The sequence below is a fragment of the Pogoniulus pusillus genome, chromosome 17 (assembly GCF_015220805.1).
Source record: "Pogoniulus pusillus isolate bPogPus1 chromosome 17, bPogPus1.pri, whole genome shotgun sequence".
In the NCBI taxonomy this organism is placed as follows: Eukaryota; Metazoa; Chordata; class Aves; order Piciformes; family Lybiidae; genus Pogoniulus; species Pogoniulus pusillus.
Genome location: NC_087280.1, coordinates 400,980 through 417,039, shown reverse-complemented (window position 1 = coordinate 417,039; position 16,060 = coordinate 400,980). Strand labels below are relative to the sequence as shown.

The following is a 16,060-nucleotide window of genomic DNA, read 5'->3' as shown; positions in this document are numbered from 1 at the left end:
ACCTCCCAGAGGTCCTTGCTGAAGGCTCTTTACCTTCACCAATGGATTTTAAGGAAACTAAGGTGGCACAGCGCAGAAGAGAAAGGCTGATGCTAGAACTTGAGTTGTTAGAAGAAAGGAATAAAGAATTGGTTCTCTGATGGAGAAAGGTCCCCAGGAAGTTCTGCTGGGATCTGAGCTCTTCAAAATAGTTTCAGAAGTATCTGAGAAAGGGAAATGAGAAGTGAAATGGCAGAGTTCTTCTCTGCTACAAGGACAGGCTGAGGGAGCTGAGGTTGCTCAGCATGGAGAAGAGAAGACTCCAGGTAGACCTCAGAGCTGCCTTCCAGTCCCTGAAGGGGCTCCAGAAGAACAACTTTTGCCAAGGGCTGGGAGTGCCAGGACCAGGGACAATGGTTTGAAGTGAGAGCAGAGCAGACTGAGAGTGGATGTGAGGAACAAGTTCTGCAGCAGGAGGCTGCTGGAACACTGCAGCAGGTTACCCAGGAAGGTGGCTGAGGCCCCATGCCTGGAGATGTTCAAGGTGAGGCTGGACAGGGCTTTGGGCAAGCTGCTCTGGTGGAGGATGTCCCTGCTGGGTGCAGGGGTTGGGCTGGATGAGCTTCAGAGGTCCCTTCCAACCCAGCCCACTCCACAAAAGGCTCATCAGAGCCCAGTAAGGCAGCATGGTACAGCCAGGGGCTGAGCACAAACAGCTGCAGAAAGAGCACAAAGGGCTGAGCAACCACGGAACAGGGGCTGAGGTGGGGGGGCGGGGGGAATCAAGCAAGGAAGAAAGCTGAAGAAGGACTTTTGCCACATGCTGGTAGTGATAGGACAACAGAGAAAGGATTGAAGCTGTGAGAGGGGAGATTGAGACTGGCGATTAGGAAGAAATTGTTGGGAGTGAGGGTGGGCAGAGACTGGCACAGGTTGCCCAAGGAGGTGTGGAGGTGTTGCAGGCCAGGTGGGATGAGGTCTTGAGCAACCTGGGCTGGTGGAAGACTAAAGATCCAAGCCTGAAGGGACCTTGAAGATCATCTGGTTCCAAGCCCACTACCATGGGCTTTGCCCATGGAACCAGATGATCTTCAGGGTCCCTTCCAACCCTTCTTTCCCCTTTCGTAATTCTGCTTTGGAGGAGAAGCTGTAACTTGGTTCCACAGGTCCCGTTTTTATCTCCCCAGCTTTCCATGACTTCTCCAAGCAGCCTGGCACCAGTTTCAGACACTCATTAGCAGGACGTGCTCTGCAGTTTCCTCCCCTTTAATCAAGAGCTACTCACCACAAGGTTGCTTTAATCCTTGCCTTGCCTGCCACCTTCCATTTGGGCTTTCCCTCTGCAAGTCACATCTCCCCTCCACTGCTCAGCCCTGTCACAATTCTTGGCCTTGTTCAGATTTCACCTTCTGACCTTCTGCAGAAGGGGGAAAAAATTACTGCCAGAGGTTGCCCAAGGCTGTGGTTGAAGCCTTAAAGATTGATTGATGCCTAGAACAGGTTGCATTGCAAAGGACTTCAAAGCTCATCCAGCTCCAAGCCCCTGCCATGGACAGGACACTGCTCATCAGCCCAGGCTGCTCAAGGCACTCACTGGCTGGCTTGGGGCACAGCCCCTGCCCTGCTCCTGCTGGCCACACCACTGTTGCTCCAGGCCAGGATGCTGCTGCCCTTCTTGACCCACCCCCCGGGCACTGCTGTCTCATCTTCAGCTGCTGTCAACCAGCACCCCCAGGTCTTTTTCTGCTGGGTAGTGTCCTTGCCTATGGCAGGGGGTTGGAACTGGATGATCTTTGAAGTCCCTTCCAAGCCTATCCAAGCCATCCTACGCTCTCTGGAGCTCACTGCAGAAGTAACTGCCAGTTCAGGTCATGTCCCCACACGAGGTCTGCCCTGCCTGGTGATGGTAACCAGGCTGTGATGCCCATGGCCTTATCTCAACCAAGTTTTCTGTCGAGAAGACCTTGGAGTGGCCCTCCTGCATCTGAAGGAGGGCTGGGGAGGGACTATTTACAAGGTCTTGTAATGACAGTATGAGGAGGAATGGGTTTGAGCTGAGCTCTGCAGTCACTCTCGATACTCTGCAGGCTGCCCTTGGCAGCACCACGGGTGCCCACATGGAAGATCAGGGGAGCTGGAGCCTTCCTCTTGGTGCCAGAGGACACCAGCTCCAGTTTGCACCCTACCTGAGGCAGGCTCTGCCTTGTACCCAGCTGCCCTCCTGTCTCTCAGCCATCTCTTGAGCTCAGTTTGCACTCCTGCTCATTCTCCTCTTCCCCTAGCTTCTCTCAGTGCCCAGAGGCTGCCCAAGCAAGCAGGCATGGGCGGGTAAGGAGGAGAGAGGGTGGCACTGCTGCTTTGCGTGGCAGCAGGGCATGGATTTAAGCAGGCCATGAAACCACAGCCTAGCTCTTCTTCCTCTGTAGCCTCTTCTCACTACCCCAGCTCTGGTCTGGCCCGAGGTTGCAGCCTTTTGCTCCTACCCTACACTCACCTCTTCGTGCTCCCAGCCTTGAGCTGCAAGCCCTTGCTGGGATTCCATAGAAGCACAGAATGGCTTAGGTTGGAAGGGAGCTCATCTACTGTAACTCCCTGCCATGCCCAGGGACACTGCTCAAGCAGACTTCAACAAGGCCAAGTGGCAGGTCCTGCTCTTGGGCCACAACAATGCTACAGGCTTGAGGCAGTGTCTCTGGAGAGTTGCCTGCGGAAAGAGACCTGGGAGTGGCAACGGACAAACAGCTCAATAGGAGCCAGCAGTGTGTCCAGGTGGCAAGGAATGCCAAAGGCATCCTGGCTGGGATCAGAAACACTGTGTCCAGCAGGAGCAGGGACTCTGCTCTGGTGAGGCCACACCTCAAGTACTGTGTTCAGTTTGGGCATTCGGTACAAGAGCAATGTGGAGGTGCTGGAGGCAGTGCAGAGGAGGGCAAGAAAGCTGCAAAAGGCCTGAAGAGTAAATCTGATGAGGAGAGACTGAAGGAGCTGGGGATGGGCAGTGTGAAACAGAGGAGGCTGAGGGCAGACCTCGTGGCTGTCTGTAGCTACCTGAAAGAGGATGAGGAGAGGTTGGTGCTGGTCTCTGCTCACAGGTAAGCAGTAACAGAACAAGAGGGAATGGCATCAAGCTGCAGCAGGGCAGGGTTAGACTGGACACGAGGAAAACATTTTTCCCAGCAAGAGTGGTCAGGCATTGGAATGTGCTGCCCAGGGAGGTGCTGGAGTGCCCAATCCTGGAGGTGTTTAGAAGTCGTTTGGCTGTGGTGCTTGGGGATAGAGTTTAGGGTGAGCCTTGTAGAGCAGGGACCTGGGCTGGACATGGTGAACCCAAGGGGCTTCTCCAACCTGAATGTTTCTGTGATCCTGTGACTCAGCTGCCCAAGGCCTCATCCAGCTCAGCCTTGAACACCTTCAGGCAGGAGGCAGCCACAGCCTCCCTGGACAGCCTGTGCCAGGCTCTCACCACCCTCACACTGCAGAACTTCTTCCTCAGCTCCAGTCCAACCCTGCTCTGCCTCAGCTCCAAACCATTCCCCTTGGCTGTCTCTGGACACCCTCAGCAGAAGTCTCTCTGCAGCCTTCCTGCAGGATCCCTTCAGGCACTGGCAGCAGCTCTGAGGTGCCCCTGGAGCCTTCTCCTCTGCAGGCTGCACCCCCCCAGCTCCCTCAGCCTGTGCTCACAGCAGAGCTGCTCCAGCCCTTAGATCGTCTTTGTGGCCTCCTCTGGACTCACTCCAAAAATTCTATCACCTCAACACTCTCCCATCCCTCTGTTTCTACAGAATCCAGAGGGATCATTTCCACATCCAAACCAAATCCACCCTCGCTGGTACCAAAGGACAGCATTAACCACCCTTGGTTTGGGAGCAGGCAAAAGCAGTACTTGATGAGCTGTGTTTCAGTCCTCTTGTTCTCCAAATTAAACCGTGAAGATGCAGGGGGTAGAAAAATGGAAGAAAGAAAAATAGCAGAGATATGGCTCCTGCCTGGTCCTTGGCTGCTGGGAAGCCACAAGTACAGCATGTGGTGCTACCAGCTCCTGGCAATTCCCAAGCATTGATTTAAGAGGGGGAAGGGTGAGAAGAAATAAAAGTCAGCAATAAAAGTGCTCTGAAATAACCCCAGGGTAGGTGAGGCAGCAACAGGAGGTGTCACAACTGACCGAGACCTTCAACTGGGCAAAGAAAAGGGAGCAGAAGGAAAAGAGGGAGGCAGGGGAGTAGTCTTTGAGGTCCCTTCCAACTCAAACCTTCTGTGAATTGAGGTCATCACCTCCCTGTCTTGCTCCGGCTTATCTGCCGGGACCCTGACCGCTGCCACAGACCAGCACAGCTGCATCACCTTGGACCTTTGTCTGCTTCTGACCAAACCCCTGCCTCCTGCTTCTCACTTCACCCCAGTCTCCAAAATTACCTAGATGCCCCTGCACAACAGTCCCAGATTTCCATGAGCTCTCACTCTCAGGTCAGCAAATTCTGTCTGCAGTCATCCTCCAAGGTCCTTAGCACAGACACAAGCTGCAGAGGTACCACAATCAGAACTGCCTGAGTTGGGAAAGGCCTCCAAAGTTATTCAGTGCAACCAGCACCACCACAGGCACCAAACCACAGCCACAAGTGCCATGGCCACACGGAGCTGGAACACCTCCAGCCATGGGCACTCCACCACCTCCCTGGGCAGCCTCTGCCAGGCCCTCACCACTCTGGCAACAAAGACATTTCTCCTCCTCTCCAACCCAACCCTCCCCTGCCACAACTCCAGGCCAGTTCCTCTCCTATCACCCAACACTGGGCAGCAGAGCCCAACCCCAGCTCACTGCAGCCTCCTCCCAGGGAGCTGCAGAGAGCAATGAGCTCTGCCCTCAGCCTCCTCTTCTCCACACCAACCCCCCCAGCTCCCTCAGCTGCTCCTCCCCAGTCCTGCTCCAGCTTTGTGCCCTTCTCTGGACCTGCTCCAGCCCCTCAGTGTCTTTATGGGAGTGAGGGCCCAGAGCTGAGCCCATCAGTCAAGCTGTGGCCTCAGCAGTGCCCAGCACAGGGCACAATCCCTGCCCTACTCCTGCTGCCCACACCATTTCTGCCCTAGGCCAGGCTGCTGGTGCCCTTCTTGCCCACCTGGGCACTGCTGTCTCATCACCAGCTGCTGTCACCCAGTACCAACTCTGCCTCCACAAATGCAACAGCTTTGCTGGAACAGCTGTTGTGGGAGCAGAATGAAGCAGCAGGCAGGCTGAAGGACAGCAGGTAAGAGTGGCACAGGAGTTCCAGAGCAATGCATACACCCCCTGGGAAGGCAGGAGAAGAGAAGACCAAAGAGGGAGATGTTTTAAAGCTCCATCCTCACCACTTTCTGCACGCTACACAAACCCCTGCCATGCAGCAGTCCTCCTTGGAGTAAGAGGCCTCAATTTTGCTCCTGGTTGAGTTCTAAAATCAAAGATATCAGGACAAGCTCCAACCCCTCCCCATCAAGCACTCCTCAGAGCTGCCAGCCTCACCACTGGGAGAGAAAGATAACAGAGCACCTGACCAGGACCACAGCAACCTTGGTACTCCTGCGAGCCACTTCAGAAGGCACAAGAGCCAGGGCAGGGACTGGTGCTCACCTCTCCCAGCCTCTCGTGTTGGGCTGAAGTCCTTCCTCATGGAGCTTGTGGAGACTGTGCTGGCAGCCAGCCCAGCAGGGAAAGCTTCCACCCATCTGAAGGGCTAAGGAGAAAGGATTCCTCCTCCTGTCCAGCCTGAGGGTGTTTTCTACTCAGACAAGTGTATGGTGATGGGACGCACTGAAGAGCATCTCCTCCTCCTTCTCAGCAAGCAGAAACCTGAGCCAGAGTTTCCAGTGGCAGATCAGCCCTAGCTTGTGCCTGCAAGGGGGTCTGGGAAGGCAGCAGAGCCCCAGGCAGGACTGCATGGGAGCAAAGCACAAAGCCACTAGCAAGGTTCTCCCGTGGAAGCATGGCACCAACCTGGCCCTCTTCCACCCTGAGGGCAAAACCAGCCCAAAGCAGCCTTCCACCCCCACACTGCACTGCTGCCAGCTCAGCCAGCCCTCTGCCCACAGACACCTCCCCACGGCACTGCACTGCTGCCAGCTCAGCCAGCCCTCTGCCCACAGACACCTCCCCACGGCACTGCACTGCTGCCAGCTCAGCCAGCCCTCTGCCCACAGACACCTCCCCACGGCACTGCACTGCTGCCAGCTCAGCCAGCCCTCTGCCCACAGACACCTCCCCACAGCACTGCACTGCTGCCAGCTCAGCCAGCCCTCTGCCCACAGACACCTCCCCACAGCACTGCACTGCTGCCAGCTCAGCCAGCCCTCTGCCCACAGACACCTCCCCACGGCACTGCACTGCTGCCAGCTCAGCCAGCCCTCTGCCCACAGACACCTCCCCAGGCTAGCAGTAAAACCAGCAGCTGATGTTTCAAGTGCTCCCTAGAAAATTCTGGCACAGGTTCTCAGACAGGTGAGGTGCTGCTGGTCCTTCCCTGTAGTGCTCTTGCACATTAAAAGATGAAGTAATCTTTGATCTCCAACACCTTACTCTGATGCTCAAGGATCTCCAAGGTTCTCCTTCCTACCTTCTTTATGATGCCTTAAGGGGTCACACAAGCAACAGTCTTCGTGGGCACATAGCTGGACTTGCCCACATCCCAAATCAGAGACTGGCAGGGACAGGAAGGGACCGCCAGAGCTCATCCAGTCCAGCCTCTGCCAGAGCAGGAGCACCCAGGGCAGGGCACACAGAAGCACATCCAGGTGGGTTTGGAATCCCTCCAGAAGAGACGCCACAACCTCTCTGGGCAGCCTGCTCCAAGCCTCCAGCACTCTCACAGTCACCAAGCTCTCCCTGCTGTTCCTGTGGCACCTCCTCTGCTCCAGCTGCCACCCAGTGCCCCTGGTGCTGCCCTTGGCCACCCCTGAGCAGACCCTGGCTGGGCCCCTGCACACCTTCAGCAGAGCACTAAGGGCAGCCCTCAGGCTCCTCTGCTCCCAGCCCCAGCTGCCTCAGCCTGGCCTCACAGGAGATGTTCACTGCCTGCAGCAGCTTTAGCTCTGGGCTGGGCTCTTTCTGAGCTCCTTCTTGAGCTCAGGGTCCCAGAATTGGACACAGTATTCCCAATGTGGCTTAACCAGAGGGGCAGGAGAACCTCTCTGGAGCTTCTATCCACAGCCCTTTTTAATGCACCTTTCAGTGCCCTCAGCCTTCTTGGCCACAAGGGCACATGCCCAGAAGCACTTCTTTAGGCAAAGTGCCACACTGGCAACGACCACCACCTCCATTTTCCCCTCAGCAGACAACCTCTTCCAGCTGATGCATCAAAGGCCCAGCAACACAAGGCACTCACCAGCCTCTCGCTGTCTTCTGAGCTCCTCTGGTAGTGAGCTGCCAGAGCCACAGAATCCTGGGCCTGCTTGTTACACTCCAAGCACTTCAGCCCATGGCGGACCAGCCGCAGTGGGTCAGGGTACAGGGGCAGGGCCGTCTGGGCAGTGCCAGCAGCTCCCACCCCAGTGCCCACCCTGCACGGAGGAGAGGCCAAGGGCAGAGTCTGAGGAGCCAGGGGGGCCGAGGAGCTGGTGGGGGCAGGGGAGAACATTTGGTCTAAGGAGATGGGTTTGAGCAGCAGCTGGGAGCACTGCATGATGAGGCCTTTGCTCTTGTGGTCCCTAGCGTGCTTCAGCAGGCTGCACTTGTTGAAGAAGAGCAGAGTAGAGGAGCACTGTGTGCAGAGCACCTCGATGTGGACGCTGCGCCGGCCATAGTGCTGTGCCAGGCTCTGCTCCAAGGCAAACGAGTCCCCGCACTCCAGGCAGCAGTACCCCGAGGCAGGCAGGCTAATGCTGCTGTCAGGTGGCGGGCTGAGGTTCGGGGTGTAGACTGGTACTGGGCTGGCACCATGCAGGACTCTGTTGAAGGCTTCCACCACCACGGGAGCAGCTTTCTTCACCTGGTGCACCAGTGGCACCGACATCTGCGGCACCTGGGGCTGCCCGCGCCTCGGTGCCCCTGACTTGGCTGTGACGGAAGCAGCAACGCTGTGGGGGACCAGGTTGAGGTTGGCCAAGTGCACAGCTTTGGGCAGGAGGTTGGAGCTGCTGGCACTGGAGGGCTGCAATGTGGCACCCTGCTGCTGCTGCCTCTTGACTCCTACTCTGATGGTGCCGCTGCCACAGCTGGGCAGGGGGGACAGGGCCACGGTGCAGGTGCTGCTGATAGCCAGGTCTGCTCTGAGCCCATCTGGGCAGGGGCTCACCACGCTGGGCAGCTGGATGGGCATGGCAGCCCCACTCTTGGCTGAGCTCCTGCCAGCCTCACTGTCCATCGCCACGCTGGTGTCAGGGGACGGGAAGGACTTGCTGAACTCCTCAGTGGATGAAGTCTCTGCAGGGGACTCTTCAGATGATTTGCCCAACTCATCATTTTCTGGCAAAATTCTGGTCACCGTCCTTTTGATTTCCCCAGACGATGTCTTGATGGTCTTTATCCTGACTTTGGGAATGGCTGGTGGTGAGCCAGCTGCCATGGAGGGAGAGCCCTTCCCGCTGCTGTCGCTGCAGATGCTCCGAGGGCTCTCGGGCTGCTTGCTGCCCTTCCTCATCACCTCTAAGGGACTCCTAGGGCTCTTTGGTGACTTGGGCATTTTTGGGCTTTCCTTTGCCCCATCTCTGAAAGGCCCGGGGTCCTTGGCAGGGCTGGACTGGTCGCCTTTTGGAGCAGAGGCCGCCTTCTTGGCCTGAAGAGCCACCAAGGCTGCCACACAGGAGGACAGCTTGGAGTGAGTTGGCTTCAGGCGCTGGCGTGGCAGCACCGACAGGGACAGGCTGAGCTCAGGCGTGGAGCTCTTGCTGTCCCCTGCAGTGCTGTGGTGGCGGTCCCCAAACACCAGACCTTCTCCAAGAAAGCCACTGCTGTCTACCAAGTCCTTGCCCGACTCTACAAACCTCTCCACCGCTCGGTCTTGCCCTCCCCAGCAGGTTTCCAGCCTGCCCTCGGGCTGATGGTGGAGCTCCACCTTCTGCTCCTTCTTGCAGTAGTGGTCAAACATGCTCAGCTCAGGCTCTGGGCCCTTCCTCAGCTGGTCGAGCACCGAAGCGCCTGTGGCTATGTACATGGAAGGCGGTGGGAAGTAAGGAGCCTGAGCATGCTTTGGTTTGCCAGCAATGCTGTTCTCTTTGAAGGCGTCCTCGGGCTCAGGGCTGGAGATGGGGCTGAACTGACTGAATGTGGGCAAAGGCTCTGCTTTGGCCTGCTCTGGTTTCTCCGAGTAGCACCTGGAGCTGTCGCCATTGATGAAGGCTGACTCAAACTTGCCATAGGTGTGCACCAGAGCCTGAGCCTCTGGCGGCAGATCAGGGCCGCGGAAGCCATTGTGCAGCAGAGCAGGCCCCAGGTGGCTGCCCTCCTTGTCAGGCTCGAAGGCCTCCTGGCGCAGAGTGTTCTTGACGATGACACTGACCACCGGCGCGTCGGGCGGCAGTGGCTGCGCCAGGGCCGCACCCTCCTCCGCGCACAGCCCCGAGCCCTTCAGCTGGCTCTCACTCTCCTCCCCAGACGCAGGGATTGTCTCCTTGGCGTCCAGGCTGGTCGGGTCGGGGATGTCGAAAGCAGCCAGGAGGTCATCGAAGTCTGGAGTCTTCATGTCCCCCATGGTGAAAGCTACAATCAGAGGCAAAGCAAGCAAATCAATCCCAGCCAGGGACACTGCCTCCAGGACAAACCCTGTCAGACTCACCTGCACAAATGCCTTCTGGCACAAAACCTACCCCTGCCCCAAGTGCACCCGCAGCGAGGCGCATGCTGCCACGCACTGCTGCTGCCGCCACTTCAACTGCTTCAGGCATGGCTGTCTCCACACAAAGACATGGCCCCCCATTTCCCCACACAGCTTTCAATACAAGAGTGCCCTCCTGCAGGGCCTGGAGGGGAAGGACCCTCTTGGTGAACCTCACAAGGTTCAACAAAGCTAAGGGCAGGGTCCAGTACCTAGGTCAGGGCAAGCCTCAACATCAATCCAGGCTGAGGGCAATGAGACTGAGACCAGCCCTGCAGAGGAGGGCCTGGGGGTGCTGGTGAGGGAGAAGCTGGGCAGGATCCAGCAAGAGCCACTGTCAGCACAGAAGGCCAACAGCAGCCTGGGCTGCACCCAAAGCACCGTGGCCAGAGATGCAGAGAGGGGATCCTGCCCCTCTGCTCTGTGCTGGGGAGACCCCAACTGCAAGGCTGGGGCCAGCTGTGGAGCACTCAACAAGAGATGGATAGACCTGATGGAGAGGGTCCAGAGGAGGCCACATAAAGATGATCAGAGGTCTGGATAACCTCTCCTATGGGGACAGGCTGAGGGAACTGGGGACATAAAGTATGGAGAAGAGAAGGGTCCAGGCAGACCTCAGAGCTGCCTTCCAGTGCCTGCAGGGGCTCCAAGCAGGCTGCAGAGGGACTGTGCCCAAAGGCCTGCAGGGACAGCAGCAGGGGCAATGGTTTGAAATGAGAGCAGAGCAGATTGAGAGTGGATGTGAGGAACAAGTTCTGCAGCAGGTTGCCCAGGGCGGTGGCTGAGGCCCCATGGCTGGAGATGTTCAAGGTGAGGCTGGACAGGGCTGTGAGCAACCTGCTTTAGTGGAAGATGCCCCTGCTGAGTGCAGCGCTTGGACTGGATGAGCTTTGGAGGTCCCTTCCAAACCAGACCACTCTGTGATTTGATGAAGACCTCATCTACAGATATACCTGGAGGATCAGCAAGAGCTCAGGTCCCATCCTGCCTGCTCAAGCTGGCAGGGGCAGGTGACAGGAGCTGTTCTCTCCTGCCCTGCCAACCAACCCTCCCCATTTGGGCTGGGTTGTGAGCAGAGCTGCTCCTAGTGCCTCAAGCAACATGGTGGAAAACAGCCTCTCCTTATGCCAGGGTCAGCAGAAGCAGAGCTGCTTCCAACACAGCCCTTTAAACACCACCAAGCTCGTGCAGGAGCTACCTCCTCAAGCTGTCAGGGGAAGCATTACTCCAACAGAAGCCATTGGCACCAGTGTCACCAGAAAACAGCCAGGAGCACCTTGGGACAGGGCTGCTGCTTCTCTGGATGGGGTTTTCTTTAGAGCTAAAAGGCAACAATCACTGCTGATTGCTCAAGAGATCACTACAGCTGAAGAACTCAGCCTCCCTCAAAGAAAAAAGGACATGGAACTGCTGGAGCAGCTCTGCTGTCAGGACAGGCTGAGGGAGCCAGTGGGGTGCAGCCTGTACAGGGTTGGTGAAACTGGAACAAGCTGCCCAGGGAGGCTGTGGCTGCCTCCTTCCCAGGGGTGTTCAAGGCCAGGCTGGATGAAGCCTTCAGCAACCTGGGCTAGTTGAGAGGTGCCCCTGCCCATGGCAGGGGGTTAGAGTAGATGATCCCTGAGGTCCCTTTCAACCTGAGCCATTCTAGGATTCTATGGGACAAAAAGGCAGGAGGAAGCAGGTGGCTCAGGAGGGACAGAGCAAGTCTGAAGTAAGGTGAGCCCTACCCAGAGAGACTTAAGCCCCAGAGGCCTTCACTCAACATTCCATTGCAGCAGCTCAGAGCACAGCAAACCAAGCAGGGCTCCTCTGGCCAGGGGCCACCCTTCACCAGGGACCAATAGCCTAAGAGTGTTGCCAGCCAGGCCTCTGCACAAGCCCTCCAGAATGAAGTGGGGACTTGGAGACACTTGCCACTGTGACAGCAGTGATCAAACCCTGACCTATCACCTCTCTGGGCAGCCTGCTCCAGTGCCCTGCCACCCTCACAGGCAAGAAACTTCTCATGTTTAGATGGAATTGTCATGCCCAGTGCCTCAGCCTGTCACTCACAAAGTTTCCTCTCCAGTTTACTGGGAGAGACAGAGGGTGGCAAGAGCCCAGAAGGACAAGCTGGGAGTAGAAGTTCCAGAGAGCAGGAGCCTGGGACAAGGTGGAGGGGAGAGCAGTCAGATGACAGCTTCCCCAAAAGGCACTGCCTGCAGGCTGCTTTCCTCAGAGATGGTTAGGTTGCAGTTTGTCAAAGGTCACATCAAAGCCAAGCAAAGCAAAACCCTGCTGCCATGCTGCTGCTGCAGGGACAGCTCACTGGGCCAGTGTGGGCCAAGAGGACACAGACTGATAGAATAGGTTGGGTTGGAAAGGACCTTAAAGGTTCTAACTCCCTGACACGGGCAGGGACAGCTCCCACCAGCCCAGTGCTCAAGGCATGAGCACCTCCAGGGAGGGGACACTCACAGCCTCCCTGGGGGCAGCCTGTGCCACCCTCACTCCTAAGAATTTCTTCCACATCTCTAGTCCAGATCTACCCTCTGATCTTGTCACTCCCAGCCCTTCTCAAAAGTCCCTCCTGACTTGTTTGTTTTTTGGCTTAGTCCCACTTAAGTCTGCTCTCAGATAACAAAACAAAACAAAATAAAGGGAATTGTGTCAAAGCTTCTTGCAAAGTGGCTTGTGAGGAAAGCTGAGGATAAAGAGCTCCATCCTTCTAGTGCAAAGGTCTTGCCATAGAGCCCAGCCTTGGAACCCATCTTCTCTCTCCGCTTGCCTCCATGAAGCCTGCTCTAGCTAGAGGTGTCCCTGCTGCCTGCAGGGGTTTGGGCCAGATGAGCTTTGAAGGTCCCTTCCAGCCCAATGCCGTCTATGGAAATGGGGAGCAAGATCTGCAAGGCTACAGAACAGGTAAATAAAATGAGCAAAGGATTTGTGGAATGGAATGCATGGATTTCAAACCCACAGACTCATGGAATGAGTTTGGTTGGAAAGGACCTTAAAGATCATCCAGATGATCTTCAATCTTCCACCAGCCCAGGTTGCTCAAGGCTTCAACCAGCCTGGCCTACAACACCATCCACAACCTCCCTAAGCAACCTGTGCCAGTGTCCCATCAGGGAGGTGGCACCCACAAGCTCACTACAGCGGGAGGCAAGGAAGCTGGAAGGCTTCAAGAAGCCCCTGTGTGACCCCACCTGAGGCAGTGCGTCAGACCTCAGGGCCTTCTGCAGCAGTGAAGCTTCTGAACTCCGCAGCCAGCCAGAGGTCCTGCAGAACCACTGTCCCCCACATGTCCCACCAGACCAACCTGTCAGCAGCACTGCTACTCCTGGGGGCTTTGGGAGATGGGCAGCAGCTCCTCTGCAGCTTCCACAGCAGCGCCCACCATGCCGTTAGAGAGGGAGGTTCCAAAGTGCCACCTGAGAGGAAGACAGGAGAACCCCTCACACCGGGCAGCAGAGAGAAGGAAAAACAAGGAGCCCGCCACAGCGCCAAGCGCCTGCCAGGGGCTGCTCTCCGTAGCGCTACAGGGGCTCTCCTGGAGGGGCTGCAGGCGTGCGGCAGGCAGGGACAGCCTGGCAGGAGGATACTTCGGCAAGCGAAGGCTGCCAGGAGCAGGGGCTGGGAGAGAGCAACACAACTGGCAGCGGCCGCCCCGGGGCTATCAGGGCCGCAGGGAGGCTACGAGACCGGGCAGACCGCAACTGGCGGCGGATTAAAGCGGAGGCTGCGGGCGGCTGACGCGACCCAGCGCTTCCACACCCATCAAAGTTTTCGGAGCCCGGCGGGGGAAGGCGGCGTGTCCCCGGCTAACGGTGCCGGCGGCTCCGCGGCGCGGCAGGACCGCCCGTCCCGCGGCAGCGCCGCCGTCCCCGCGCCTTGCCCCATCCCCACGCGCGACCCACCCGAGACAAAGGCCCGGGGGTGTCCCTCGCCCCCCGCTGACAGCCCGGCCGGGCCCCGCCGGCCCCGGTCCCACGTGGGCCAGGCCCGCTAAGTTAAGTTTGTCCCGGCGCCGCCGGGCGAGGCCGGGGCGCCGCGGGGGCCGTGCCGGGCAGCCGAAGCCCTGCGCGGCGCCGCCGCCGTGCCCGGAGGGCCGGTTGCGGGCAGAAGGCTGCGGGCAGAAGGCGGCGGACGCGGCGCGGGCCGGCAGAGCCGGTGCGGCGGGCGGCAGGGCTCGGTGCCGGCGGCGGGGCCGCTCGCCCTGCCCGCGGGGCGGAAGCAGCCGCCCGGCCGCAGGGCGCGGGAGAGAGGGCGGGAGGGGAGGGGCGGGCCCCGGCGCGGCCGAGCCCGGCCGGCGCCACTCACCCACGCAGGCGGCTCCTCCGAGGCCCCGCCGCCGGGGCCCCGCGCAGGCCTCACCCCGCACCGGCCACCGAGGGCCGCAACATGGCGGCGGCAGGCGGGGCCGGGGGCGGGGCGGGGCCGGGCCGGGGCACGGCGGAGCCGCCCCCAGACCCCCTCCCGGCCTCCTTCGGGCCCGTGGCGGCGCCGGGCGGCTGCGCTCGGCCCTGGCCCCCCGCGCCCCGCCAAGCGCCGGCGTGCCGCGGGGCCGCCCTCCCCTCGGGCCTGCTGCCCTGCCCGCAGGCCGCCCTTGGGCCTGTCCCGCCGCCCCTCTGCCTTCCCGGGGCCGCGCCTCTCCATCTGAAACGTGAGCTCAGGCACCGAATGGCGGAACCGAGTGCGAGACCCTCGGGACCCAGCAGCCCAGCACTATCACGGGCACCAAACCATGGCCACACGGAGCTGGAACACCTCCAGCCATGGGCTCTCCATCGCCTCCCTGGGCAGCCTCTGCCAGGCCCTCACCACTCTGGCAACAAAGACATTTCTCCTCCTCTCCAACCCAACCCTCCCCTGCCACAGCTCCAGGCCAGTTCCTCTCCTCCTCTCACCTGAGGCTGGGCAGCAGAGCCCAACCCCAGCTCACTGCAGCCTCCTCCCAGGGAGCTGCAGAGAGCAATGAGCTCTGCCCTCAGCCTCCTCTTCTCCACACCAACCCCCCCAGCACCCTCAGCTGCTCCTCCCCAGCCCTGCTCTCCAGACCCTGCCCCAGCTTTGTGCCCTTTTCATCCAAACTTCTCCTCTCAGTACTCTCAGCTCCTGTGGCTGTCGCTCCCCAGCTCTGCCATGCCCTCAAATACAACCCGGCCTGGCATTAACCATTGTCTGCTCACAAGGAGCACAGGCCCTCGGTGCTTGGCCTGTCTGCCCCCCCCAGCTGGCACAGAGAGAGGCTGAGGGAGCTGGGGGGGTGCAGCCTGCAGCAGAGGAGGCTCAGGGCAGAGCTCATTGCTGTCTGCAGCTGCCTGCAGGGAGGCTGTAGCCAGCTGGGGTTGGGCTCTGCTGCCAGGCAGCCAGCAACAGGAGAAGGGGACACAGCCTGGAGCTGTGCCAGGGGAGGTCTAGGCTGGATGTGAGGAGGAAGTTGCTGGCAGAGAGAGTGATTGGCATTGGAATGGGCTGCCCAGGGAGGTGGTGGAGTGGCCGTGGCTGGAGGTGTTGAAGCCAAGCCTGGCTGGGGCACTTAGTGCCATGGTCTGGGGAGTGGCCAGAGCTGGGTGCTAGGTTGGGCTGGCTGAGCTTGGAGCTCTCTGCCAGCCTGCTTAGTTCTGTGATTCTTCCAGCCTGAGCCATTCTATGATTCCCCTCGTTGGTAGAAGGTTGGATCTGACCTTCCATGTCTCTCCCAACGCTGGGTCTGATTCTGTGCCAGTTGCTTGGCTTCTTCCTCAGTTGGTGTCATTCTCAGGTGTTGTGGAGGCAGGAATTAATGTGTGGCCGAGTCGGGAATTTTCATACAAAAATAGTTATTTTATTTTCCCAAAAACCCGCCCCCAAAACTACATATACAAAGGTTAATTTAGTTTAGCAGATGCAGTTGCTTGGGAATATCTACAAAGATACCATCGAGAATCTGACTATGTTGGAAGTCAGAAGCTGGAAAAGGCTTTAGCTATTACATTTTAGCGGTTTTCTTACGAATAAAGCGGAGCTGAGCCAAAATAACTGCCGGTCAGGCTGGCTTCGGCGCGGCCTGTCCCTCTCGTTCTCCTGCAGAAGCTGCCGGAGAGCGGTTAAGAGGTGTTCAGCTCTTACAGAAGGTGTCAGTGGGTGAAGCGATCCTTTTGGAGCAGAGCACCAGGCGAGGGGCGGGAGGGGAGAAGTCTCAGGCAGGCACGAAGGTTCAGGCAGTAACCAACTCCAAGGTGGCAACCCCCAAAGGCAGGAACCCCAAATATTTATACCCTCTCCAGACAAAGGGCAGAGTTGCCACTGCCTTAGGCGCGAAAGGCACAGCCAATCCC

The 16,060-nt window shown here is 58.6% G+C and overlaps 1 protein-coding gene across 1 annotated transcript in view; it reads right to left on the bottom strand.

Annotated features, from left to right (window-relative positions):
* Window positions 1-14,145, bottom strand: part of ZNF592 (zinc finger protein 592) — a 32,532-nt gene extending 18,387 nt beyond the window's left edge. The window contains exons 1-3 of the mRNA XM_064157140.1: window positions 14,061-14,145; window positions 13,060-13,171; window positions 7,332-9,643 (exon numbers count right to left, since the gene is read on the bottom strand). Of these exons, the coding sequence (XP_064013210.1) occupies window positions 7,332-9,635 (2,304 nt within the window). The 5' untranslated portion in view covers window positions 9,636-9,643; window positions 13,060-13,171; window positions 14,061-14,145. The remainder of the gene's footprint in view (window positions 1-7,331; window positions 9,644-13,059; window positions 13,172-14,060) is intronic.
* Window positions 14,146-16,060: the final 1,915 nt, after the last annotated feature.